This window comes from Chiloscyllium plagiosum, chromosome 2, assembly GCF_004010195.1.
Source record: "Chiloscyllium plagiosum isolate BGI_BamShark_2017 chromosome 2, ASM401019v2, whole genome shotgun sequence".
Classification (NCBI taxonomy): Eukaryota; Metazoa; Chordata; class Chondrichthyes; order Orectolobiformes; family Hemiscylliidae; genus Chiloscyllium; species Chiloscyllium plagiosum.
This window is the reverse complement of record NC_057711.1, coordinates 38,738,168-38,764,193: the sequence shown is the minus strand read 5'-3', so window position 1 is coordinate 38,764,193 and position 26,026 is coordinate 38,738,168. Positions and strand designations below refer to the sequence as shown.

General features: G+C 40.7%; 1 protein-coding gene across 6 annotated transcripts in view; it reads right to left on the bottom strand.

Annotated features, from left to right (window-relative positions):
• The window catches only part of LOC122558981 (zinc finger FYVE domain-containing protein 16-like), a 68,513-nt gene that overhangs the window by 20,601 nt on the left and 21,886 nt on the right, over positions 1–26,026 (bottom strand). For 2 of the 6 annotated variants that reach the window (XR_006314306.1, XM_043708006.1), the window contains exons 5-11: positions 25,241–25,423; positions 14,408–14,580; positions 13,966–14,215; positions 12,933–13,061; positions 8,870–9,025; positions 2,038–2,262; positions 921–1,003 (exon numbers count right to left, since the gene is read on the bottom strand). Coding sequence is in view for 5 of the 6 variants with exons in the window: in XM_043708006.1 (XP_043563941.1) it covers positions 921–1,003; positions 2,038–2,262; positions 8,870–9,025; positions 12,933–13,061; positions 13,966–14,215; positions 14,408–14,580; positions 25,241–25,423 (1,199 nt within the window). In the remaining variant the exon portion in view is untranslated. The remainder of the gene's footprint in view (positions 1–920; positions 1,004–2,037; positions 2,263–8,869; positions 9,026–12,932; positions 13,062–13,965; positions 14,216–14,407; positions 14,581–25,240; positions 25,424–26,026) is intronic. The other 4 variants (XM_043708014.1, XM_043708022.1, XM_043708030.1 and 1 more) reach the window with 4 other exon arrangements.

The window sequence follows — 26,026 nt, the reverse complement described above, 5'->3', positions numbered from 1 at the left end:
CAACCTCGGGCAACTGTGCGTGGAGTTTGCACATTCTCCAAGTGTCTGCGTGGGTTTCCTCTGGGTGTTCCGGTTTCCTCCCACAGTCCAAAGATGTGCAGGTTAGGTGAATTGGCCATGCTAAACTGCCCGTAGTGTTAGGTGCATTAGTCAGGGGTGAATGTAGGGGAATGGGTCAGGATGGGTTGCTCTTCGGAAGGTCGGTGTGGACTTGTTGGGCCGAAGGGCCTGTTTCCATACTGTAGGGAACCTAATCTAATCAATAGATCTGCATGTCAGTTAAAAAATTTCTTACCCAGGTTACCCCACTTCCTTAAAATATCTAAGTATCACCAAAAACTGTCGTATTTTGTTTGTTTTGCAAATCCACAATACAACCTGCACTACATTTCCTTAACCAAGATCGGAATATATTTATTTCCTCAAAAACCACAATTAAGTTTATCAGAAGGTTTTTGTTTTTACACACCCCTTCCAACTGCCATTATCTTTTTAAAGTGAATATTCAATTTTATTCCAAATTGTTTTTCACAAACTTACCCATTACCACATGCATGTTAGAGTGGCTCTGGAAAGTTAATATATTTAGGCATACACTGCAATGTGATCACCCAAGGGTTGTACTGGATTACTGCATTACAATCTATTAAAATGCTGTAGAAATTATGCTGTTTATTTCACATCTGCCAGGAGATTACTTTCAAAGGCGAATGTATGAGCATTTCACTTCAGTTATTCCTCACAGTCGAGTGGGTCCATCCATTAGAGTTGATTTTGCATAATTTGCATTCTGGGAGTGCAAAAATCCGAAATAGGACTGATATATTTTGCTTCGCTTTATAGATGGTTAAGTACAAAAGGGAGGGAGGGAGGGAGTGGGGAGGAAGTACAGAAAATAGGATAGAAAGCAAAACACTTACTGCCAGCAAATTCATGATGGTATGACCTGTTTCCCCAAAGAGTGCTTTACGGAATCGGACACTCATTAAAGGACAAGGATAAACTATAAATGAAATATGCACCAATTAGTAACAACTTTGTGGCAAAAACATTAGAATAGTTATTGAAAATAACTATAGATAGGTCTATTATCTGTACCGTTACTTTCAGATATCTGAAATTTGAAGTACAGTTTTGAATGCTTTTCCTCTGGTGACTTAAAGAAAACAAATCTCCTGATCAGTGTCATAAATGCACCATTTACAGACATATTGTGACCAACACAAGATAGAACTATTACACATTAAATACACTGATAAAGGGCAATTAGTTCAAAGAAGAAACTTTGTTCTCACCCGAAAGGGAGAGTGAGTGTGAGATTTTTTTTCCCCCCATGGAAGCAAAAGTCAGTCAACCAGTCAAGTCTGCTCTGCCATTCAATAATATCATTGTTCATCTGATAATGCTCTCAATACCACTTTGCTGCCTTTTCCCGCTAACCCTGGATTCCTTAACTGATTAAAAATCTATCTTTCAAAGCCTAGAATATACTTAATGACCCAGCCTTCGGCAGTAAAGAATTCCACAAACTCACGATTATTTGAGTGATGAGATTCCTTCTCTTCTCTGTCCTAACTGGATGACCCCTTAGTGAGATTATGCCCTTTCAACCTGAATTTGCTCACAAGGGGAAACGACCTTTTGATAGCTGATCTGCTTTCTATCCTATTTTCTGTACTTCCTGCCCACTCCCTCCCTCCCTTTTGTACTTGGGCGGCATGGTGGCACAGTGGTTAGCACTGCTGCCTCACAGCGCCAGAGACCTGGGTTCAATTCCTGCCTCAGGCGACTGTGTGGAGTTTGCACGTTCTCCCCGTGTCTGCGTGGGTTTCCGCCGGGTGCTCCGGTTTCCTCCCACAGTCCAAAGATGTGCAGGTCAGGTGAATTGGCCATGCTAAATTGCCCGCAGTGTTAGGTGTTAGGTATAGGGGTAAACTGTAGGGGTATGGGTGTGTTGCGCTTCGGCGGGTCGGTGTGGACTTGTTGGGCCAACGGGCCTGTTTCCACACTGTAATGTAATCTAAAAAAAAAACTCACCATTATATTCCGCACCCAATCTTAGCATGAGTCGAATAGGGAACACTTTTGCCCAAGGAACTTCCAGTTTCTGAATGAGGATTCCAAACAAAAATGGACTACTTGGAAGTAGTAATTCTGTCAATGGTTGGAATGTGGGTGTGACGAATAGGAATCCTCCATGATGTTGACTGCCGAGAAAATTTTCGGTGAAGGTAACATTTCCTAAATTTCCAACAGGTTTTCCTGTTTGACAAAAAGGGAGAGTAAATAGCAAGATATGTTCATAGGAACCATAGGTAAGCAATATTTATAACAATTTATATTTCTGCAGTTTATAGCTTTACAAAAGCAAAACATGACTGAACCATATGAACTAGGAGGTCTGATGACCCAAAGCTTGGTCAGAGAACTACTTATTAAGGGGTGTCTCAAAAGCGAAAAGCAAAAGTAGTAAGTGTAGGAGGGAATTCCATAGCTTGACTTCCAGATAATCAAAGGTTCAGTCACCAAATCGTATGACGGTTTAATTAAGATTGCTCAAGAGGTCAAAACTAGATAAGTGCAAATGTTTATGCATTACGGGCGGGAGAAGGTTAGAGAGATAGGGAGGAGAGGGTCATGGAGGAATCTGAAAACAATTCTGAGCATTTTAAAATCAAGACATCACTAGAACAGAAGCCAATATTGGTCAGCAAACTCAATGATGGCAAAATGTGACTTGGTGTAAGTTAAGAGTTGGGCAACAAGTTATGGAAGGCCTCAAGTTGAGGCAAAATGCAGTTTTAACCAACTGGAAACAGGGGTTAGGTAAGAGCTCTTATGGTGCAATGGTAGTTTCCCTAACACTGAATTGAGAGACTCAGGTTCAAGTCCCACCTGTTCCAGAAATGTGTAATAACATCTCTGAACCGGTTCATTAGAGAAAAATATAGGTTAAAGCACAACTTAAAGGGATGCTCCTGAGGGGGGAAAAGAAAATCATTTAGGGTCCTCATGTTGTGCTGTGTTAGTATTCCTACTCAATGGACTAAGACACACAGGTTCAAGTCCCACCTGCTTCAAAGGAATGTGATAATTTCTCTGAATGGATTGATTAGAAAATTAGGCAAAATTAAACTTAACAGGGTTAGGCGCTGAAGGAGGATGAGAAAAAGTGAGAACTGTAGATGCTGGAGAGTCAGAGTCAAAAAGTGTGGCGGTAGAAAAGCACAGCATGGGGTCGGGTAGCATCAAAGGAGAAGAGTTGACGTTTCAGGAATTAGCCCTTCGTCAGCAATGTGGAGCGGTAAGGAGGCTGAGAGATAAATAGGAAGGTGGGAGTGGGGCTGGGGGAAAGGTAGTTGGGAAGGCGATAGGTAAATGCAGGTGATTGTGATAGGACGTGGGGAGAGTGGAGTGGATAGGCAACTAGTGAAGTCGACATTGATGGTGGGGTGGGGGGGGTTCGATTTCAAAACTAGTGAAGTCGACATTGATGCCATGTGATTAAAGGGTCCCAAGGTTTAAGGTGAGTTCTTCCTCGAGTCACTGGGTGGTGTGGATTTGGCGGTGGGTGCAGCCCAGGACTTGCATGTCCTCGGTGGAGTGGGAGAGGGAGTTGAAGTGGTCGACCACAAGATGGTGGAGTTGTTGGGTGCGTGTCCCAGAAATGTTCCCTAAAACACACAAGTTGGTATTCTGTCTCCCCAATGTAGAAGAGACCACGTCGAGAACAATGGACACAGTAGATGAGGCGGATGGATGTGCAGGAAAACCTCTGCCGGAATACAAATGCTACAGAAAGGATAGGAAGGGAGGCAAGAGAGGAGGGGGACTGGCATTTTTGATAAGGGATAGCATTACAGCTGTGCTGAGGGGGGATATTCCTGAAAATACATCCAGTAAGTTATTTGATTACAACTGAGAAATAAGAAAGGAATGATCACCTTATTGGGATTGCATTATAGACCCCCTAATACTAAGAGGGAAATTGAGAAACAAATTTGAAAGGAGATCCCAATTATCTGTAAGAATAATAGGGTGATTACGGTAGGGGATTTTAACTTCCCGAACATAGACTGGGACTGCCATAGTGTTAAGGTTTTAGATGGCGAGGACTTTAAGAGTATACAAGAAACTTTTCTGATTCAGTATGTGCAGTATGTGGGTGTACCTACAAGAGAAGGTGCAAAACTTGACCTACTCTGGGAAGTAAGGCAGGGCAAGTAAATTGAGGTGTCAGTGGAGGAGCACTTTGGGGCCAGCAACCATAATTCTATTAGTTTTAAAATAGTGACGGAAAAGGATAGATCAGATCTAAAAGTTGAACTTCTAAATTGGAGAAAGGCCAATTTTGATGGTATTACGCAAGAACTTTGAAAAGCTAATTGGGGAAAGAGGTTCGCAGGTAAAAGGGACGGCTGGAAATTGGGAAGCCTTCAGAAATAGATAACGAGAATCCAGAGAAAGTATATTCCTGTTAGGGTGAAAGGAAAGACTGGTAAGTATAGGGAATGCTGGATGACTAAAGAAATTGAGGGTTTGGTTAAGGAAAAGGAAGCATGTGCCAGGTATAGACAAGATAGATAGAGTGAATCTGTAGAAGAGTATAAAGGCAGTAGGAGTATACTTGAGAGAGAAATCAGGAGACATGAGATAGCTGTGGCTAACAGAGCTAAGGAGAATCCCCATGGTCTTTTCCAAATACATTAAAGACAAAAGGGTAAATAGGGAGAAAATGGGGCCCCACAAAGATCAGCAAGACGGCCTTTATGTGGAGCTGCAGAAAATGGGGAAGATACTAAACAAGTATTTTGCATCAGTATTTACTGTGAAAAGGGAATGGAAGATGAAGAATGAAGGGAAATAGATGGTGACATCTTGAAAAATGTCCATATTACAGAGGAGCAAATGCTGGATGTCTTGAAACGAATAAACGCAGATAAATCCCCAGGACCTCATCAGGTGTACCCCAGAACTCTGTGGGAAGCTAGGGAAGTAATTGCTGGGCCTCTAATTGAAATATTTGTATCAATAGTCACAGATGAGGTGCTGGAAGACTGGAGGTTGGCTAAAGTGGTGCCACTGTTTAAAAAAGGTGGTAAGGACAAGCCAGGGAACTATAGACCATGAGCCTGACGTCAGTGGTGGGTAAGTTGTTGGAAGGAATCCTGAGGGACAGGATGTACATGTATTTGGAATGCCAAGGACTGATTAGGGATAGGCAATATGGCGTTATGCGCGGGAAATCAGATCTCAAACTTGATTGAGTTTTTTGAAGAAGTAACAAAGAGGATTGATGAGGACAGAGCAGTAGATGTGATCTATGTGGACTTCAGTAAGGCGTTCGACAAGGTTCCCCATGGGATATTGGTTAACAAGGTTAGATCTCATGGAATACAGGATGAACTAGCCAGTCGCATACAAAACTGACTCAAAAGGTTGTGGAGGGTGGTAGTGGAGGGTTGTTTTTCAGACTGGAGGCCTGTGACCAGTAGAGTGCCACAAGGATCGGTGCTGTGTCCATTACTTTTCGTCACTTATATAAATGATTCCGAATAGGAGCATAAGACGTATAGTTAGTAAGTTTGCAGATGACACCGAAATTGGAGGTGTAGTGGACAGCAAAGAAGGTTAGCTCAGTTTACTACGGGATCTTGACCAGATGGGCCAATGGGCTGAGAAGTGACAGATGGAGTTCAATTTAGATAAATGTGAGGTGCTGCATTTTGGGAAAGCAAATCTTAGCAGGACTTATACACTTAATGGTAAGGTCCTGGGGAGTGTTGCTGAACAAAGACACCTTGGAGAGCAGCTTCATAGCTCCTTGAAAATGGAGTCGCAGGTAGATAGGATAGTGAAGGCGGCGTTTGATATGCTTTCCTGCATTGGTCAGAGTATTGAGTACAGGAATTGGGAGGTTATGTTGCGGCTGTACAGGACATTGGTTAGACCACTGTTGGAATATTGCGTGCAATTCTGGTCTCTTTTCTATTGGAAAAGATGTTGTGAAACTTAAAAGGGTTCAGAAAAGATTTACAAGGTTGTTGCCAGGAGGATTTGAGCTGTAGGGAGAGGTTGACTAGACTAGGGCTGTTTTCCCTGGAGCGTTGGAGGCGGAGGGGTAACCTTATAGGGGTATGTAAATCATGAGGGGTATGGATTGGATAAATAGACCAAGTCTTTTCCCTTGGGTGGGAGAGTCCAGAATAGAGGGCATAGGTTTAGGGCGAGAGGGGAAAGATATAAAAGAGACCGAAGGGGCAACGTTTTCACTCAGGGTGGTACGTGTATGGAATGAGCTGCCAGAGGAAGTGGTGGAGGCGAATATAATTGCAACACTTAAGAGGCATTTGGATCAGTGTATGAATAGGAAGGATTTGGAGGGATATGGGCCAGATGTTGGCAGGTGGGACTAGATTGGGTTAGGATATCTGGTCGGCAAAGACAAGTTGGACTGAAGGCTCTGTTTCCGTGCTGTAGACATCTATGTGAAAAGATCCTTTGGGGCCTTGGACAGAGGGAAGGGAAGGTAGCAAAGGTGCTGGGTGTGGAGGATGTATTGGTGGGGAGGCATGGACCTAACAAAGGAGTCACAGAGGGAATGGTCTCTGTGGAACGGGGAGGGGGGGGTGGAATATATATCTCTGGTGGTGGGGGTCTGATGGTAGGTGGCAAAAATGGAGAGGATAATGTGCTTTATCTGGATATTAGTGGGTGGAAGATAAGTACCAAGGTGTTCTATCCTTGTTGTGGTTGGAGGCTTGGGGTTTAGGGGCAAAGCTGTGGAAGGTGGAGGAGATGCACTGGAGGGCATTGTTGATCACGTAGGAGGGAAATTTGCGATCCTGGAAATAGGAGGCCATCTGGGATGTCCTGGAGTGGAATTGCTCCTCCTGGGAGGTGGAGGAATTGGGAGTAAGGGATCTCATTTTTACAAGAGGGGTGTGCGAAGAAGTGTAGTCCAGGTAGCTGTGGGTGTCAGTGGGGTTGAAATAGTTGTTCGCCGGAGATGGAGGGGTCCAGGAAGGAAGGCAAAGGAGGTGTGCGAGATGGTCCAGGTGAACTTAAGATCAAGGTGGAAGGTATTACTGAAGTTGATGAACTGTTCCACCTCCTCATGGAAGCACAAGCTGAAGAAGGATGGTAATGATCAAACATGTCAAAGTCCACAGACAGTTCAAGAAGCTTTAGGAGTAATAGTTACCTTTGTCACAATCACATTGTATGTCAATTGGGATTCAACTTAGAATGCTGTTTGAAGCCAGGGCAGAAAGCTGCTTGGAGAGAAAAGACCGTGGGTCTCAACCAAAAAAAACCCTAAGTGCTCCTTGAATCTTTCTACCAATTGCTTCAAATCTATCCTCCCTGTTTTCACATCCTACAAAATTAAACAGATCACCTTTATTTACTCGACCTAAGCGTCACAATTTTATACACCCAACTAACTCACCTCTGAATCTACTCCATCCAGAACACCCCATCCGACCTACACTTTCCTCAAGAGTTGAATTTTTAACTCCTGACAATGTCGTCCTAAGTCTCTTCCACATTCTCCCCTGTGCAATGACATCTTTCCTTATGTGTTCAAAATTCCATGCAGCACTCTAACAAGTGTTCTATTCAGTTTCAGTATGTTGCTTTTATAATCTTTGCCTTGGTTAATAAAGGAAAAATGCCATATGCCTTCGTAATGACTTTATAAACCTATCGGCTACCGTTAATGATCAGAGATATTCATTCCAAGCTCCCTCTATTCCACCATACGACTCTATATCAACACTGTCTCTGAGGTGGACAGTTGCACAGCTGCTCCAGGGTTCCACGCTGACTCCTGTTTTCACATGCTGTACTGTTTTCACTGCCCAGTATGCTCTTCACATAAACTATTTCCTTGTCTTGATGCAACTCCCAAAATGCATTCTCTCATGTTTCTGGATTAGGTCCCATTTACATTTTTCTGTTTAATTAAAAGAATCATTAACATCCTGTCTAAGTTCTTCCTCCTCACAGCCGTTTTATGTATCATCTGAAAACATCTTTATCATATTTTCTGCACCAAGTTTGGGGGTGCCAGTTAGCTCAGATGGTTTGCAATGCAGACTGATGCCAATTTCCATACTGCCTAAAGTTAACATGCAGGTCCCATCTTTACAAAACTGCCCCTTGCTGGATGAATGGTGACCTTCAGGTTAAAGCACCACCCGTCACCTCTCTCCAATGAGAGGGCAGCCCTATGGTCCTCTTGGACTATGGCAACTTTATCTGACGTTTGAGTTTGAATCGTTAATATAACTTCTTGTTGGATGTGAGAGCGAAGGAGTCAGCAGAAAGGAGTTAGAGGGAGAAAAAGAATCTGGGATTTATCTTTACATTTTAGAATATTCCTAGAATAGTTCTCAATTTAGCATGGATAGCTAGTTATTATTGAAATTGCATTGCAAAGTGTGGAAAAGCTAAATTGAAAAGTTTAGCTCAATTATACAGATATTCATGATTAGGTAAACCAGTTATCCACCATGACCTTTCAAGTCTTGTATTTAACGAAACACAGAAGAGGGCCAAATCAAGAAAACAAATATGGTGGGGAGGAAGACGAAGTATGATTGAAAGAAAACATTTCTTCACAAAATTTTAACCTGCAAATTTGGTTCATTTATATCAAATTGAATGTCTGCATTTCTCAAACTAAATTTTTCAACTTTTCCACACTTTGCAATGCAATTTCAATAATAATTACATTTTGCAAATTAGCTACAAATATAACACATGTAAAATCCAATGTCTAGACTGAAGACGACAACAGCCAATTTTCAACATCTAGTTTGATGCAATAATTAACTTTTTGATTAATGGGGCATCGCAGACATACCTTTAGTTGCATCCTGATAAAGTGCAATAAAAAAGTTAAAGATGTCTTTGGGAATTATATTTTCATTAGGCATACAAAGCAACAGAATGACAACTTCTGCCTGACCCACACCATGTAATCCATTGGATACAAAGCACCAGCATTTATTTGCAGCATCTAGGTATCAGAGATGAGAAAGAAAAATGTAAACATATCTGAAAACAGTGTTATCAATCAATTAGCATCCCACTTCTGGTAAACACAAACATATTGCAAATATAGCATTAGAAAAATCACTGATGTTGAAAAGTCATCAGTAAAGAATCTCACTAAACTACAATACAGATGTCAGCTAGAAACACTGGGAGAAAATTAAGGCAAGGAAAACCATGTTAGAGTAGCAGGAAGTGACTTATGATTATTAGTAATTTTGCTAGTTACACTGAATGAATGATTTGAAGTAAGATAGACATATATTATCCAAGTTCGTTGACACCAAAACAGAAGAAAATGCAAAAAAAAGCTGAATAATTAGGGGTGCTAAGTAATCTTGATTTTCTTTTAAAAAATACTGAAGTGTGGACAATGCTGGCATTATGGTAATGCAGATTTGTAAATGATTAGACGGGCACAAGTGAAGACGGAATGGATTTAGTCAGATTTACAGGGCATAGGCAGAGATTAACTCATCAGTGATCATCTGCAGTGACACGAAATGGCAAGATTGAAACTGTAGCCATGACCATGGATAAGATAGATAAAGGAGAGATGTTTGAGGAATATTGAGGGACAGCTATTTCAGAACAATTTGGGTGTTTGAAAAATCAATAGCACTCCAGGCTGGTTAAAACATATGCTCCATTTTGTATTTAATATTTTACGTGTGTCTCCAGGAAAGGAGAATGAAGTTACAAGAAAAGCAATCGTTCAATGCACAAGCCAAGAAAAGCAAAGTAGAAAGGCATCTTGGGAGAAGGTTGAAGCACGGCTCGATCAATTTGAAAGGATCAGCAGAAGTGCTAGAATAATGGGATAAAATGCTCAAAGGAGACATTCAATTGATTTAAAATCTCCCTCTTGAATGCACTTAACACTTAATAAGCTCTACAGTCCTTTGGGGTAAAGAATTCCAGATATTGACTACCCTCAGAGGGAATTTCTCATCACTACCCTAAAGGACATTTTCGGTAAATACAATGACTGCAGATGCTGGAAACCAGTGTCTAGATTAGAATGGTGCTGGAATAGCACAGCAGTTCAGACAGCATCCGAGGGGCAGTAAAATCGACGTTTTGGGCAAAAGCCCTTCATCAGGAATACAGGCAGAGAGCCTGAAGGGTGCAGAGATCTCTCGACCCTTCAGGCTCTCTGCCTGTATTCCTGATGAAGGGCTTTTGCCCGATATGTTGATTTTACTGATCCTAGGATGCTGCCTGAACTGCTGTGCTTTTCCAGCACCATTCTAATCTAAAGGACCTTTTAGTCTGATCATGCCGTTTGGTCCAAGACACTTCCACAAGAGGAACTCAACCTCTCAGCATTCAGCCCGTCAAACAGTGCCATCCCCCACAACCACTTCACCCCCCCCTCCCCCTCCACCAAGAGTTTTATATATTTCAATAATGTCACCTCTCATTCCTCTAAACTCCAATGAATTCAGGCCCAAATTACTCAACTTGTCTTCATATGACAATCCCTTCACACTCAAGGTCAACTTGGTGAAACGACTCTGGACTGCCTACAAACGTCAATATAGCCTATAATACAATATCTCACAAAAATATATTTTTAACTCACCTCACCAGCTCGCTATATTCATTAATACCAGGTTCCTGCTCATTCATAACCTTTTACTAACCCATTATTTACTGCAAAACTATTTCATCCATTCAATTAGAAAACCGTAGTTCTGTAGTATCCAAATTTAAACCACTACTGCATTCAGCATACTGAACAATACCATCCCCATCAAGTCTCCACGAAACATAATTTTAATCAGTTACCTGTTAAACATCTTTTAAATGGGCCCTTATGCATTGAAGAAACTGACAAAACAGCACTTGCATGAAATTGCATGAATGGATGAAACTCATGCCAACAAATAGTAAATAAATCTCACCTCACAGCTGTAGTAATCAGTTTAGATTAGATTCGATTCGATTAGATTAGATTACATTACAGTGTGGAAACAGGCCCTTCGGCCCAACAAGTCCACACCGACCCGCCGAAGCGTAACCCACCCATACCCCTACATTTACCCCTTACCTAACACTACGGGCAATTTAGCATGGCCAATTCACCTGACCTGCACATCTTTGGACTGTGGGAGGAAACCGGAGCACCTGAAGGAAACTCACGCAGACACGGGGAGAATGTGCAAACTCCACACAGTCAGTCGTCTGAGGAGGGAATTGAACCCGGGTCTCAGGCGCTGTGAGACAGCAGTGCTAACCACTGTGCCACCCTGCCGCCCACAATATCCTTTAATATCCTTTATTCTTTTATTATGATTTCTAACTTATTTAGAGAAAAAGGCCTAGTATTTTTACTAACATGAACATTTAGTAGGCCACCACGGTGGCTCAGTGGTTAGCACTACTGCCACACAGCACCAGAGACCCGGGTTCACTTCCAATCTTGGAAGACTGTGTGGAATTTGCACATTCTCCCAGTGTCTGCATGGGTTTCCTCGGGTGTTCCAATTTCTTCCTATAATCCAAAGATGTGCATGTTCAGTGAACTGGCCATGCTAAATTGCCCATAGTGTTCAGGGATTTGTAGGTGAAGTGCTTTAGTCAAGGATGAATGTAGAGTATTAGGGTAGGGTAATGGGTCTGTGTGGGTTACTCTTTGGAGGGTCGGTATGGACTTGTTGAGCCAAATGGCCAGTTTCCACACTATAGGGAATCAATGAATTTAAAAGACAAAAGAACTAACACCTCTTGATTATGCAAGCAGACCAGACAGACATCCCATCAGAAGTAACAGCTAATAGTAAGCACATCTTTCACCCATCTCCTGTCTCCCAGGACAGAAGCCCTTCAAACCTTTGTGTACTGTAGATGAAAAATTAACCACTATAGTAATGATATGTAAGAAGTGTGCATAAAGGGGCTCGTGTAAGAACCGATTTCAGGGTTCTTGAACTTGTGCTGCTATTGCTGAATAAAGAGGCTATTTTCGCCATTTACCAATTTTGGTCATTATTTGACATGATCCACATTTTGTTATTTAAGGGGATCAATACTTTCACAATACTCCAGTCTGGTCTAACCAATGCTTTGCATAGTTATAGGAGAAAGTGAGGACTGCAGATGCTGGAGATCAGAGCTGAAAATGTGTTGCTGGAAAAGCGCAGCCGGTCAGGCAGCATTCAAGGAGCAGGAGAAATCGACATTTTGGGCATGAGCCCTTCTTCAGGAAAACATTCCTGAAGAAGGGCTCATGCCCGAAACGTCGATTCTCCTGCTCCTTGGATGCTGCCTGACCGGCTGTGCTTTTCCAGCAACACATTTTCAGCCTTGCACAGTTATAGCAAGACTTATTTTCATTCTCCATTCCTTTTGAAATAAAGACCAACATTTTATTTATCTTTTGTATTACCCCACTGAACTTGTAATTTTGCACAAGGATTCCCAAATCCCTCTGAAAAGTAATCCCTCACACATCATATTCCATTTGCCAAAGCCTTACCCACTCACTTAGCCTGTCTTTATCCCTCTGCACTCTTCTTGTCATCCTCACTACTTGCCTTCATACCCAATTTTGCATCATTTGCAAACTCAGCCATAGGAAATCACTTTCCTCATCCAAGTCATTAATATGTTGTAAAAATACTTCTAGACCTACCCTTGATCCCAGTGGTACTCTGCTAACTACAGACTGCCATTCCAAAAATACCCTTATCCCAACACTTTGTCTTCCATTAGTTAGCCAATCATCTATTCAGGCAATAAAGCACCTGAGAATGGAGAACTAAAAGATGGCACGAGAAAACAGATCCAAGCAGACAGACAGCACCAGGCAGCAACCGACAGGCAGACAGAGAGGAGAGATGGGGTTAAAAAAGTAATAATATACTTACAGTTCACACGTTTCACATTTACTAGAAGATTGGCATTTAACACAAACGTCAAGGGATTTGACCCTTCATCCTCCAGCAACAGCATTGCTTGGTTCTGAGATGGATGCTCCTCCACCACCACTGGGCCTCCTCAGCAAGTAGAAAGTTAAACAAATTAAAATTGAACGAAGATAACCCTTAGTCCACTTGATTACATCCTTCTAGAATACAAGCTTTAGCAATCAGAAAATCAGAGAAAGTAGAACTCTATTAGAACATATGTCTCAACTAAAGTACAAACGAACACTGAAGAATATTCAATGTTCAGATATTCCAGTCTAATTTGTGACCCAAATTTTTCCTCACAATCTTATAACGCAGAGATGATTTCCATCAACTAAGCTAAGCAGACATAAGTTTCGATTTATCACATTCAACATGAATCCTCAAGTTTAGCACAATAACTGCAATGTTGCTTTATTAAAAAGTCAAATGACAGCTACAAGTGATATAAAACATTAGCAACTTAGAGTCTGACAATTTGCAGTGGTTGCGGCAAATTATTTATCTGAATATCAAAAATGAAGACTTCTCAAAACATCAAAGGATGAAGCTCAGGTCACATTCAAACTGACTGATACTTTTTTTGTTTTATTTAGATAATTTCTCAAATCAGGTACAACCACTTAAAGTTGGAATTTCTAACAAATTTTAATACTCAAGAAAACATTTTGATTCTAAGACATTCAATCACATACTAGCAAACTCTCACAATCAAAGACCAGTGAATATGTTAACTGGCATTGTACTTCATTACAGTTTGTGAGACCTTGCTGTAGACATGATTACCACAACCACCTCCATGTCAGTATCTGATTCTTCATTATTGGTAAAGCAAATCTGGATCCTTAAGAGTCGTGACAGGCAAGTTTTTTTTTTAAATCTGTCCTCATTTTACAAAAAAGCAAACCTAAGTACATATAATTTTCATTTCATTTTATGTAAGTACAACATATGATTTGCTTAAAAACTTTGAAGTATCGACATGAAATACCTTCACCTTCTATTGCCACAATAAGCGGAGGGAGATCATTCTCATCATCTGGAACAAGACTGATGACTTTTGCGACAGACTTTCCAATAGTTGCCAGTGCTCTATAGTCTGCTCGATAAATAAGGTTAGGTGTGATATCGTTTTCGAGGCTTGCTGAAACAGTTTTTGTTGAAGCTGAATCAGTCCTCAAAGCACCAACTTGACTTATAGCTTCAGAATGTATTTTATCTCCTGCACTAGAAGATGAAGGCTGCAAATTGGAGAAAGGACTTACTTTAACTGAAGATTTTTAAAACATTTTAAAATCTTGTTATATAAATGCTTATTTGAATGTTTTGTCTGAAAATGAGGGGAAAATACAATTTTTCCATTTTTTAAATCAACAGGTTTCTGCCACTGATAACTGGATTTGTTGCGTACTAGGAATTAATTTGGTATTTACCAGTACCACTTTTGATTCTTGTGTGACATGACTCATTCGGCACACATCATCTGGTGTTTGCTTGCCTACACCAACTGTTGAATTTCCTGTCATTGTTGTTGTGTCTGCCACTTCTCCATTTGGCAGGATACCATCTGCAAACCAGACTCTTCTATGTTCTCTGGAACAGATGCCTGTGTAAGAAATTATGTCTTTTAAAATTAATACATTTCATCAGTAAAATCACAAACATTGTCAAGAAAACTGCATTAATTCTATTTTCTTTCACATCACAATTTTAAAGTTTGAAAATTTTAATGCAGAAACATGCTTTTAAAAACCTTAGCATAAGGAATAACAATTCCAAACTTCGTATGAAGATTCATGAAAATGTCTAATTCTCAACTCGAACGTTAGGAAAGACATTCGCATACATGTTGATACATACAAATCCAACAGTAATTTATGGATCAAAGAGTATCAGCATGTACCAACAACATACTCACTGTCAATTAAGTTGTAGCGATTTGGGTCTGAACAACGGTTTCACAGTAAATATTTTGCAGAATTCCGGTCATGATTTTATAAAAAGGATCCAGAGATAGAGATGACTTAAATATTCGCATACAACTGCCTTTGTGTGGAGCTGCAGGAGATGGGGGAGATACTAGGGAGATATAAAATGTAGGGAAACAGATGGTGACATCTTGAAAAATGTCCATATTACAGAGGACGAAGTGTTGGATGTCTTGAAACGCATAAGCGTGGATAAATCCCCAGGACCTGATCAGGTGTATCCTAGACCTCTGTGGGAAGCTAGGGAAGTGATTGCTGGGCTCCTTGCTGAGATACTTGTAGTATTGATAGTCACAGGTGAGGTGCCAAAAGGTTGGCGATTGGCTAATGTGGTTCCACAATTTAAGAAAGGTGGTAAGCACAAGCCAAGGAACTATAGACCAGTGAGCCTGACAATAGGTGGTGGGCAAGTTGTTGAAAGGAATCCTGAGGGACAGGATGTACATGTATTTGGAAAGGCAAGGACTGATTAGGGATAGTCAACATAGCTTTGTGCGTGGGAAATCATGTCCATGGATATCAAACCTACAGCTCAGCGAGCAAACCTACACCCTATACTTCAGATTACAACTAGATCTTGATCAGATGGGCCAATGGGCTGAGAAGTGGCAGATGGAGTTCAATTTAGATAAATACGAGGTGCTGCATTTTTGGTTACACTTAATGGTAAGGTCCTAGGGAGTGTTGCTGAATAAAGAGACCTTGGAGTGCAGGTTCGTAGCTCCTTGAAAGTGGAGTCGCAGGTGGATAAGATAGTGAAGAAAGCGTTTGGTATGCTTTCCTTTATTGGTCAGAGTATTGAGTACAGGAGTTGGGAGGTCATGTTGCAGCTGTACAGGACATTGGTTGGGCCACTGTTGGAATACTGCATGCAATTCGGGTCTCCTTCCTATCGGAAGGATGTTGTGAAACTTGAAATTTACAACACGTTTTACAAGATTTACAAGGATGTTGCCAGGGTTGGAGGATTTGAGCTATAGGGAGTGGTTGAATAGGCTTGGACTGTTTTCCCTGGAACATCAGAGGCTGAGGGGTGATGTTATAGAGGTTTATAAAATCATGTGGGATATGGATAGGATAAATAGACAAAGTTTTTTCCCTGGGGTAGGGGAGTCCAGAACTAGAGGGCACAGATTTAGGGGGAGAGGGAAAAGATATTAAAGAGAACTAAGGGGCAACCTTTTCATGCAGAGGGTGGTAAGTGTATGGAATGAGCTGCAAGAGTAAGTGATGGAGGCTAGTATAATTGCAACATTTAAAAGGCATCTGGATGGGTATGTGAATAGGAAGGGTTTGGAGGGATCTGTGCCGGGTGCTGGCAGGCGGGACTAGATTGGGTTGGGCTATCTGGTTGGTATGCACAAGTCGGACTAAAGGGTCTGTTTCCGTGCTGTATATTTCTATGACTCTGACAAGCTTACACAAATTTCCTAAATAGCCTACTGGTTGAAAACCTATATACTTGTTAGTACTGCAGCAAATATGTAGTATTAAGCATGACAGACATTTGATTCCCAGTCTGCACTATTTTGCTCAGTCGCTGTGAAGAGAATATCAGACTCAAAATGTGAACTTTGGTTTTCTCTCCACAGATGCTGAGTTTCTCCAGCATTTTCTATTTTTATTCCAGCATTCATAATATTTTGCTTTGTTTTAGTTGGGGTTCAAAGATTTTCCTTTTCTCCTTAGTCAAAAACTAAGTTAGGACTCAAAATCCTTACAGCATGGAAGCAGGCTATTCACCCATTCTGTCCACACTGACTCTCCAAAGAGCATCCCACCCAGGCCCACCCCTCTACCCTATCCCCATAACCTTGTGTTTCCCAAAGCTAACCCACCTGACCTACACATTCACAGATACTATGGGGCAACTTAGCATGGCCAATCCACCTAACCTGCACATCTTTGGACTGTGGGAGGGAACAGGAGCACCCAGAGGAAACCCATGCAGATACTGGGAGATTGTGCAAACTCAACTGACTCAAAGACAACAAAAGTGTGGAAGTGATGCTTCAATTTTACATTCAGTTATGCTCTCAAACTGAGAACAGTCACAATGGCCTAGGAAGAGACCGGCCAGAATTAAACTATGGTCAAAAGAGCTAAATTAAAGGACAGTAGTATAAAAATTATCTGTATTTGCATCAAATGAAAAGTCATGGGAAGGAGCTCCTGTGGGCAATGGTTCTGTCTCTACCACTGGGCCAGAATACCAAGTTCAAATCCCACCTACTCCAGAGGTGCATCAAAACATGTCTGAACAGGATGATTTAAAAATGCAAGTTTGTGCTGGTGTAGTCATCAAATAATAAAATTGATAGGGGAGAGACTGTGTTTTCATTTAATTTAGCTTAAAATATATCTAAATATGGTTAAAATAAATCAGTGCAATTGAAAACTAATGAACTAATCAGATAAATAAGGTTAAATTGACATTGGCAGGTGGGAGCTTGTGGAGAGTATGATCCTAGACAGCTATAAATGCAATAATTTTCTGCAACTTATGTCATATCTGCTAGTGTTGTTGAGCTGGAATCTCAGCTGTCAATATATTGGGGCATTAGGGCGTGGGACAGTTACCTGAACATTTGCAGGAGGCAGTCTATCACATACATAGGAGGAAGCAGAAAATATTCTTTCAATTAAGTTGCAGCAAAATTCAGAAACTGATAAAAAGTTGTCCATTTTTAAAAACAAAAAACCTTATCTCGACACTTCACACATGATTACTTTTAAACACAGTGATTGCTTACAAGCAGAAAAGTTAACTCTGTTAGTTCAGTGCAGTACTGAGGGACAACTGCACTGTTTGAAGGTGCTGACATTTATATGAACTAAGGTTCTATGTGCCCTATTACACAGCCATTAAAGATGACATAACAATCCTTCCAAGGAGAGCAAGGGAAGTTACCTTTTCGTGTTGTGGCCAATGTTTCTCCTTCAATCAATATTACAAAACAGAGTCATGTTGTTCGTCTGCACACAAATTGTCAGCTGCATTTCCAGGGTTAAAACACTCAACTTTCAAGTGCTTTGGGAGGTCCTGAAGTCATGGAGACTTGAAATACAATGCATTATCTATGCAGTACAAATTAATAATGCTCATGGACACAAGTGCAGCAGCCAATTTATTCACAACAAGATTCCACAATTAAATGATTTTTTTTGGTGATGGAGGAAAGAACATTGGTCACGATATCAGACAATTTACCTCCACTAGAACAAACAGTGCACCAAGATTTTGAATGTTCACTTCAAAAGGCAGTTCATTCAATAGTCATTGGTTTAATGTTTCATCTAGATGACCACACCTGACAATGCAATAGCTCCTCAGCAATTCATTGTCAATTTAGATCACCCACTCAAGTTTATTTGAACTCTGGCCTCATTTGTCACTGACAAGTATTTCAATACAACCAAATAATACCTGTTTTGGAAGGAGATACAATGCCAGTCGACAAAATCAAAAATACCTGAACACAACTCTGGAAAGATAGGTTAAGAAAAATCATAGATTGATCAAATTCATAATGTTGACTAGACTCTGCCAAAGTCTATCATTTTATTCACAGGAAAGTATTTACACCTGCACCTTCTCAAGGGCAACTAGATGAGAAATAAACACTTGTCCAGCCAGTAATATTTACATCTCATAAATTAGTTTTCAAAAAAACCCTCCATGCTCAACATTAGTCTGTTCCAAAATGGGACTCAACACTAAAAGATGAAGAGCGAATTTTAAAAATTAGAGGCTAATATTTTAGATTAAATTTAAATTCTAACGCTGATCAGTATCTAAAGCCCAATGGAGGGGATGTAGTTTTCAGAAAGTATTTGAGTGCACTTTCAAAAAAAATTTGATAACCTATGTTCTAATTTTCACAATATGTTACTGAGTGAACTAGGCATTTTAATTTGCAAGAAATTAAGTCACAAGGTTGAACAAACTCATTCATAAGCTACTAAATACTTGTAGAAGATATTGTAAATTTATAATCTTGCAACTGTGAGAGAACAGACTTATTTGAATTTGACTGTTCTTGTATGATTCAAAGGTTTTATATTAACACTTGTATGACAATGTTTTGCACATTAATTTTTCAAATGCAGTATTAGAATTATTAGCATCTGATTTCTTAGTCCAACTTATGCAACAAAGGATAATTTTGTTTAAAATCCTACATGTGACTTAGAAAACATTTTCATGCCTGTGAAACAACTTCTGTGGACTCTACTGATACTGTCCTGCAGGTTATTAAGGGCAGCAGCACATGCATTCATCTGACCTAGCATATCAATGTAAAATTATAAACTATGTTGCAGCTTGTGGATGAGAAAGGTAACACCTCAAAAATGGTTACATGTAAAGTTTTACAGTTTTTCTCTGCACTGAGCATCGGTGGAGGAGGGAGTGGATATTTGTGGATATGGTGCCAATCAAGTGGATTGCATTGTCTTGAATGGTGTCAGAATTCTTGAATGTTATTGGATCCATATTCATCCAGGCAAGTATTGTATCACACTCTTGACTTGAGCCTTGTAGATGATGGACAGTGTTTGGGTATTCTGGAGGTGAATTACTCTTTACAGTATTTCTACGTGCAGCCGATTTTTCTGGCCACCATACCTGTATTACCAGTCCAATTCAGGGCTAATGCCCGAAACGTCGATTCTCCTGTTCCCTAGATGCTGCCTGACCTGCTGCGCTTCTCCAGCAACACATTTCCATCTGATCTCCAGCATCTGCAGACCTCATTTTCTCTTCAAAGATTTCAACCTACTGCGAATCCTCTTACAAGGATGCCTTCCTTGAAGAAGCTCTCTTTCTCCCTCTACAAAGATTTCAGTGAGTCCCTCTCTCACTGCACCCCCCAGGTCATCTCCTCTGCTCAGAAGCTCTTCAGCCACATTCTCAAACAGACTCGCTACCACAGCCACATCCCCTTCCTCAGCACCTGCCTACGGAACCGACTTATCCCGCACGGACTCCGGACTACGTTCCGACCAACAAAACTTGGACCCAACCAGGACAACCAGAACCTACAACAAATCCGAAGCCTCCAGCAACAGACGTCCCTCCGGATCCTCCGTTCCACACTTGCAGCCATGCGCTGCTACCTACATTCCCTGCAACTCGACCTACCCCAACTCAGGACAACACTCTCACAAACATTCCTGAAGAAGGGCTAATGCCCGAAACGTCGATTCTCCTGTTCCCTAGATGCTGCCTGACCTGCTGCGCTTCTCCAGCAACACATTTCCATCTCAATTCAGCATTTGGTCAATGATAACCACTAGAATGTTGATAGTGGAAGAGTCAATGATTGTAATGCAATTGAATATCATGGGGTGATGGTTAAATTCTCTTGTATTGGAATTGGTCATTGCCTGGCAATTATGTGATGCAAATGTTATTTGTTACTTCTCAGCTTAAGCCTGGATATTCTAAACAGGTATATTTTTAAAAACTACCACATTTACTAATCGGCAAATTCTGTCTGGTTTTCACATTTCAACTTCAGTTTTTCAGCAGGCACACAAGTTATAAAAAAGGGGAAGAAGACATGGTATGACAGAAATTTAATTTAACAAAAATAATAATTTACAATCTTCCAATGGATTAATTGATGTCCTTCAGTGATTAAAACCTAGCACTCATATACAGCGTGATCTGTACCTGACTCTAGGGCACACTAGACAAAGGGCCCTCTATTACTCTCTCAGGGTTTCTTGTTGCCCAGAAACTGAACTGGACAGCCACACACATCCTGTAACTAGAGTAGTGGTTCGGAGACCAGGAATAATGCAGTAACTCACCAATATACTGGTCATCAATCCAGCATTCACTAGCCACACAACAGCGTGATGAAATATTCCATACTTGCCTGGATGGTGCAGCTCCAACAACACGCAAGAAGCTGACATCATACAGGTCAAACCAAGCAGCCTGACTGGCACCATACCCACCACCTTGAATATGTATTCCTTCCATGACTGACAGTGACAAAAGTGTGTATCATCTACAAGATGCACTGCAGCAATTCACCAAAGCTCCTTTTATTGCACTTCTCATACCCACAACCTCTACCACCTAGAAGGACGAGGACAGCAGACACATGAGAACACCACTACCTGCAAGATCCCTTCTAAGCCACACACTATCCAGAGTTGGAAATATATTGCCATTCCTTTAATGTCACTGGGTCAAAAGTCCCAAAATTTCCTCTTATAGCCTTACAGGTGTTTCTACACTCCAGGTTCAAAGAGGCACCTTATTCAGAATAATGAAGCAGCATAATGAGGCAATCAATGCTGGCATAGCCAGGATGCCGACGTTCCCTTGAATAAATGAAAAAAAAGTTATTCAATAAATTGGACATTTGCTGATGATGCTCATAGAGAATTCAAAAAACTCAAACAAAGGATCTTAAAACTTAATTAAAAGAAGGATCAATCCTCTGCTCAATTTTTCCTTGCATTTACTGGAATCACAGCGAGGGGGAATATTTTATAGTACTCTGTTAAATTTGAACTTCATTTATGTTTTCATTAATCAACAACAATATGGTATTCAGTTGTGGTTCAACACACCTCTGATCACTCCCTAACAGACCCATTATTCTGGTACAGAACCTTATGCACCAGTTTTATTGTGATTTGGTGATTTACAGCAGAAATATAATCATGCAGCACGATCAACTGAAAGAAATGGTACTACATCCCCTAATGCGTGTGATTCTTGTGAACAAGCAATGTGTACACACTGCTTGCAATTAGTAGCAAATGAAGTACAATGCATCTACTTTATCAGCAGAAACAAATTCAAAAAGCTGCTGTACATTTCTACTAAGAGATAGAATAATCCTCTCAAGTCAATTCAGACACTTGAAACCATAGACACACAGACCTACTGTTTTAAACTTTTATCCATCAATCTGTCCTGCACTCAAATGATCTTCAGATTGCTCGTTTCTCCTTCAACGCTGTCCTTTAAACCCTACCTTTTTTAAATAAGTTTGTAGAATTCAGCCCCAAAACTCAATTGAGCTCAATTGTAAATTGTACTTGATAATAGACCTGTAATGCACTATGACATTTTGCCATATTAAAGTACTACATGAATTTGTTCTTGTTTTTCTTGCTTCACCTGGTATGACAGGCCATTTACTTCCTCCCTCCACATTGTCCAAGGCCCCAAACATACCTTACAAGTGAAGCAGCACTTTATCTGCACTTCACTCAGTTTAGTCTATTGTATTTGCTGCTCACAATACGGTTTCCTCAGCACTGGGGAAACAAAGTGCAGACCAGGCGATTGCTTTGCAGAATATCTATGTTCTGTCTGCAAAAAAGACCCTGAATTTCCAATTGCCCAGCACTTTAACACACCACCATGATCACTGGCCAACATCTGTCTCAGGCTTGCTGCAGTGCTCCAGCGAAGCCCAGCGCAAGTTGGAAGGACAGCACCTCATTTCCCACTCGGAAACTCTGCAGCCTTCTGGACTTAATATTGAGTTCAATTGTTTAAGGACTTGAGGTACATTCTCCCATGTCCTTACCCAAACCCTCACACACCAAGCCTGGTCATCACATGGGCTGCTATCTCTCACAATCCATTCCCAGCTGCTAACAGTCCCCATCAGCAGCTATTCATTCTCCTAAACTGACTTTTCACTGCTCCTTTTTCTGTCCAACTGTTTTTCTCTCTTTTTGAGCTCTATCGCCTCTTCCAATAGTCTGCGTAATTATCAACCTTTGCCTATCTACCATCTGGAGAAGGGTCACTGGACCGAAAACATTGACTGCTTTCTCTCTACAGATGCAGACGGACCTGCTGAGTCTTATTAAAGAATTTCTGTTTTTGTTTCCAATGTCCAGCATCCACAGTTCTTTCTGTTTTTTTGTTTAAGTAAAAAGTAAACACTGGTTCAACAGAGGCATTTGAGAGATATTTCAGAAGACGCATTACTATGAAACTGAGTGCTCCTTGATCAGATGATAATAATGAAAGCAAAGGTTTTATTGATCAGCATCCCTCACTTTATTGATAGTCAAAAATTTACAAAATACATAAACAGTACCATGTCAAGGTAGGCGACTTAAAAGTGGATTAAAATTGGCTTAGGTTTTTGTGAACAGTGCATTTAGTTCCTCCTTGTGTGCAAGATGGTTAGAATTAAGACAACTCAGTAAAATGCCTGAAATAACTCCACTAGCTTGACTATTTGGCCTCCCGGTCAGTGTTTTAACTTATACTTCTATGCACTTAGTATTAGAGTGCATTACTAAATTTGGCCTGAAGCTATGGGCCACACTGCCTTGTACTCTAAGTAGATCTAAGAGAGTATTTACTCCCTTAAAAGACATTGGGGGAATTTTAGTTTTGGTCTCTTATGAGAAGCAACCCAAATATGACCACAAAAAGTTCCTTCTCTATCTGGCTAATGCAGAGCATAAATACGCTCAAAGTCCTGGATGCATATGCTAATGTGCATTCCTCTCCATTGGGCCATCTATGAGCTAATAGCACCCCGATGCCATACAAGGAGGCATCGTATGTCAATACCAGATCTCACTCGGGATCACAGTGTGCCAACATCTTAGAGGAGGATAGCTAATTCTTCACTTCTCTGAAAGCGATGGCTTGCCTATGTGACCATTTCCAAGGTGCCAGGATGGAGGCCAGGTTATGTATGAACTTTGCACATGAGGAGCTGGGGCACCTTTGATTACCCTCACTTTATCTTTCAATAGGTATACCCAATCTTGTTGGCACTGCAGCCGAAGTGAGTCACTTGGGGTGCCAAGAACACATTTTTCCCTTATAATGTGTATGCCTGCCTGGGAGAAAAGTCTAAGGACTATGTCCTTAGTGCTCCTTATTGGTCTTCCGTTAGTAGCATGTCAACTAGATAAATGGTGACCTGGGTTGGACGTTGTAAAATGTTCTCCATTGTCCGCTGAAAAATTGCCATTTGGGTTATTGTCAACCTATTCAGTCTCATATATTGGTACAAACCCTAATTGTAGCAAGAGGCTTTAAAACAAGGGGCTCCAATAGAAAACCATGACTGAAAACTCACTGAACTTTAGTTGAATGATTTAGATGTGAGCATAGGAGGTATAGTTAGTAAGTTTGCAGATGAGCATTCCCATGGTGCATTGGAGGCTGAGGGGTGACCTTATAGAAATCTATGAAATCATGAGGGGAATGGATAGGATAAATAGACAAAGTCTTTTACCTGGGGTAGAGTGTCCAGAACTAGACAGCATAGGTTTAGGGTGAGAGGGGAAAGATATAAAAGAGACCTAAGGGGCAACTTTTTCAAGCAGAGGGTGGTATGTGTATGGAACGAGCTGCCAGAGGAAGTGGTGGAGGCTATTATGATTGCAACTTTGAAAAGGCATCTGGATGGGTATACGAATAGGAAGGGTTTGAGGGATATGGGCCATGTGCTAGCAAACAGGACATGATTAGGTTGGGATATCTGGTCAGCATGAATGAGTTGGACCACAGGGTCTGTTTCCGTGTTGTACATCTCTATGACTCTTTGACTGCATTTAGATGAAGGTTCCCCTCTTTTTACTGATTGCAACAATTTCTGACTGGTCATAAACTGAACTGTCTCAACTCAAAACCTTATGACCATGAACACAAAGGACACCATAAATTGCCAAATAGGGAATGACTGGTGTATGATATTAGATTAGATTAGATTACTTAGTCTCAATTAGATTACTTACAGTGTGGAAACAGGCCCTTTGGCCCAACAAGTCCACACTGACCCGCCGAAGCGCAACCCAACCAGACCCATTCCCCTACATTTACCCCTTCACCTAACACTACGGGCAATTTATCATGGCCAATTCACCTAACCTGCACATTTTTGGGTTGTGGGAGGAAACCGGATCACCCAGTGGAAACCCACGCAGACATGGGGAGAATATGTATGAATTCATACCAGTAGTCCAGAAATTCTTTTGAGGTCGGGACTAAACTAATGTTGGAAGACCTGTGAATTGTTTACTCTGTACTTGGTCTGTTCTGGAGTACTTCAAGTTGACAGAGTAATGCAAATTAGAAGAGAAAATGTGTTTCATTCTTAAGCAGTAATAGACTAGTTGAACTCCCAAATAAAAATAAAGTTTTCGCAATTAATATAAAGTACTTTCAATAGCCAAGTGAAATGAAAACCAAACATAAATTTTTCACAATATCTGTTTCTACCAGACAGAAGTGAAATCTAATAAAAACTAAAACAAATCAACAAATACCTGTGCTTGTGTTTCTTGGGTGTTTTAGTACTGAGACTGGTACCATGACAGTGGGGGGAGGGGAGTTGAGGGTGCCAGATGCCTGAGCTTGTTGCAGAGGAGGAACTGTGGAACAATATTCTGATGGGATATTAGGGTTAGGGCTTGGACCAGTTGGACTCATCATAGTCTTAAAAGCTCGAGCTGCAAAAGACCAAATAAAATGTGCTGGTTTATGAACAGTTGACCTGAAACTACCCAACAGCTCCCAAAATCACCACATCATCCATACTAATACATTAAATCAATAACTTAGCTGAGGTTTAATTAACTCAACTAATGTTGAATTCAGAATATATTTAAAATCAAAAAATCATACACATTATTTATGCTCCAATGGTAATTTGACTTGCTTTACTTGTATGGCACCAAAATCTAACTTTGATTTTTAAAAAAAGGAAACACACAGCAAGCAAAACAGAAATAAGCTGATAAAAAGGGTTTAAAAAATGCTGGTTGAAAAAGCTCACTTAACACCTTTCACAGGCTTTAGCATTTTTCATCCAGCACTTTAACACCAAACTATCATAATTAGCTTATAATGTAGTCACACTATTCAAAGTTTACTTTGTACAATTTAATCCTTTTTTTATAGTTCAGAACTTGAGTATTGCAGAAAGGAGATATTTCGTCAAGGCTTTTTATTTTGCACTCATCAGAACATTAAGAATAGCATTGTAAAATAAACACCATTTTATAGTGTATGAGAACAATGTCCTGGTTGGAAAGTGGATTTAGAGTCGTGCA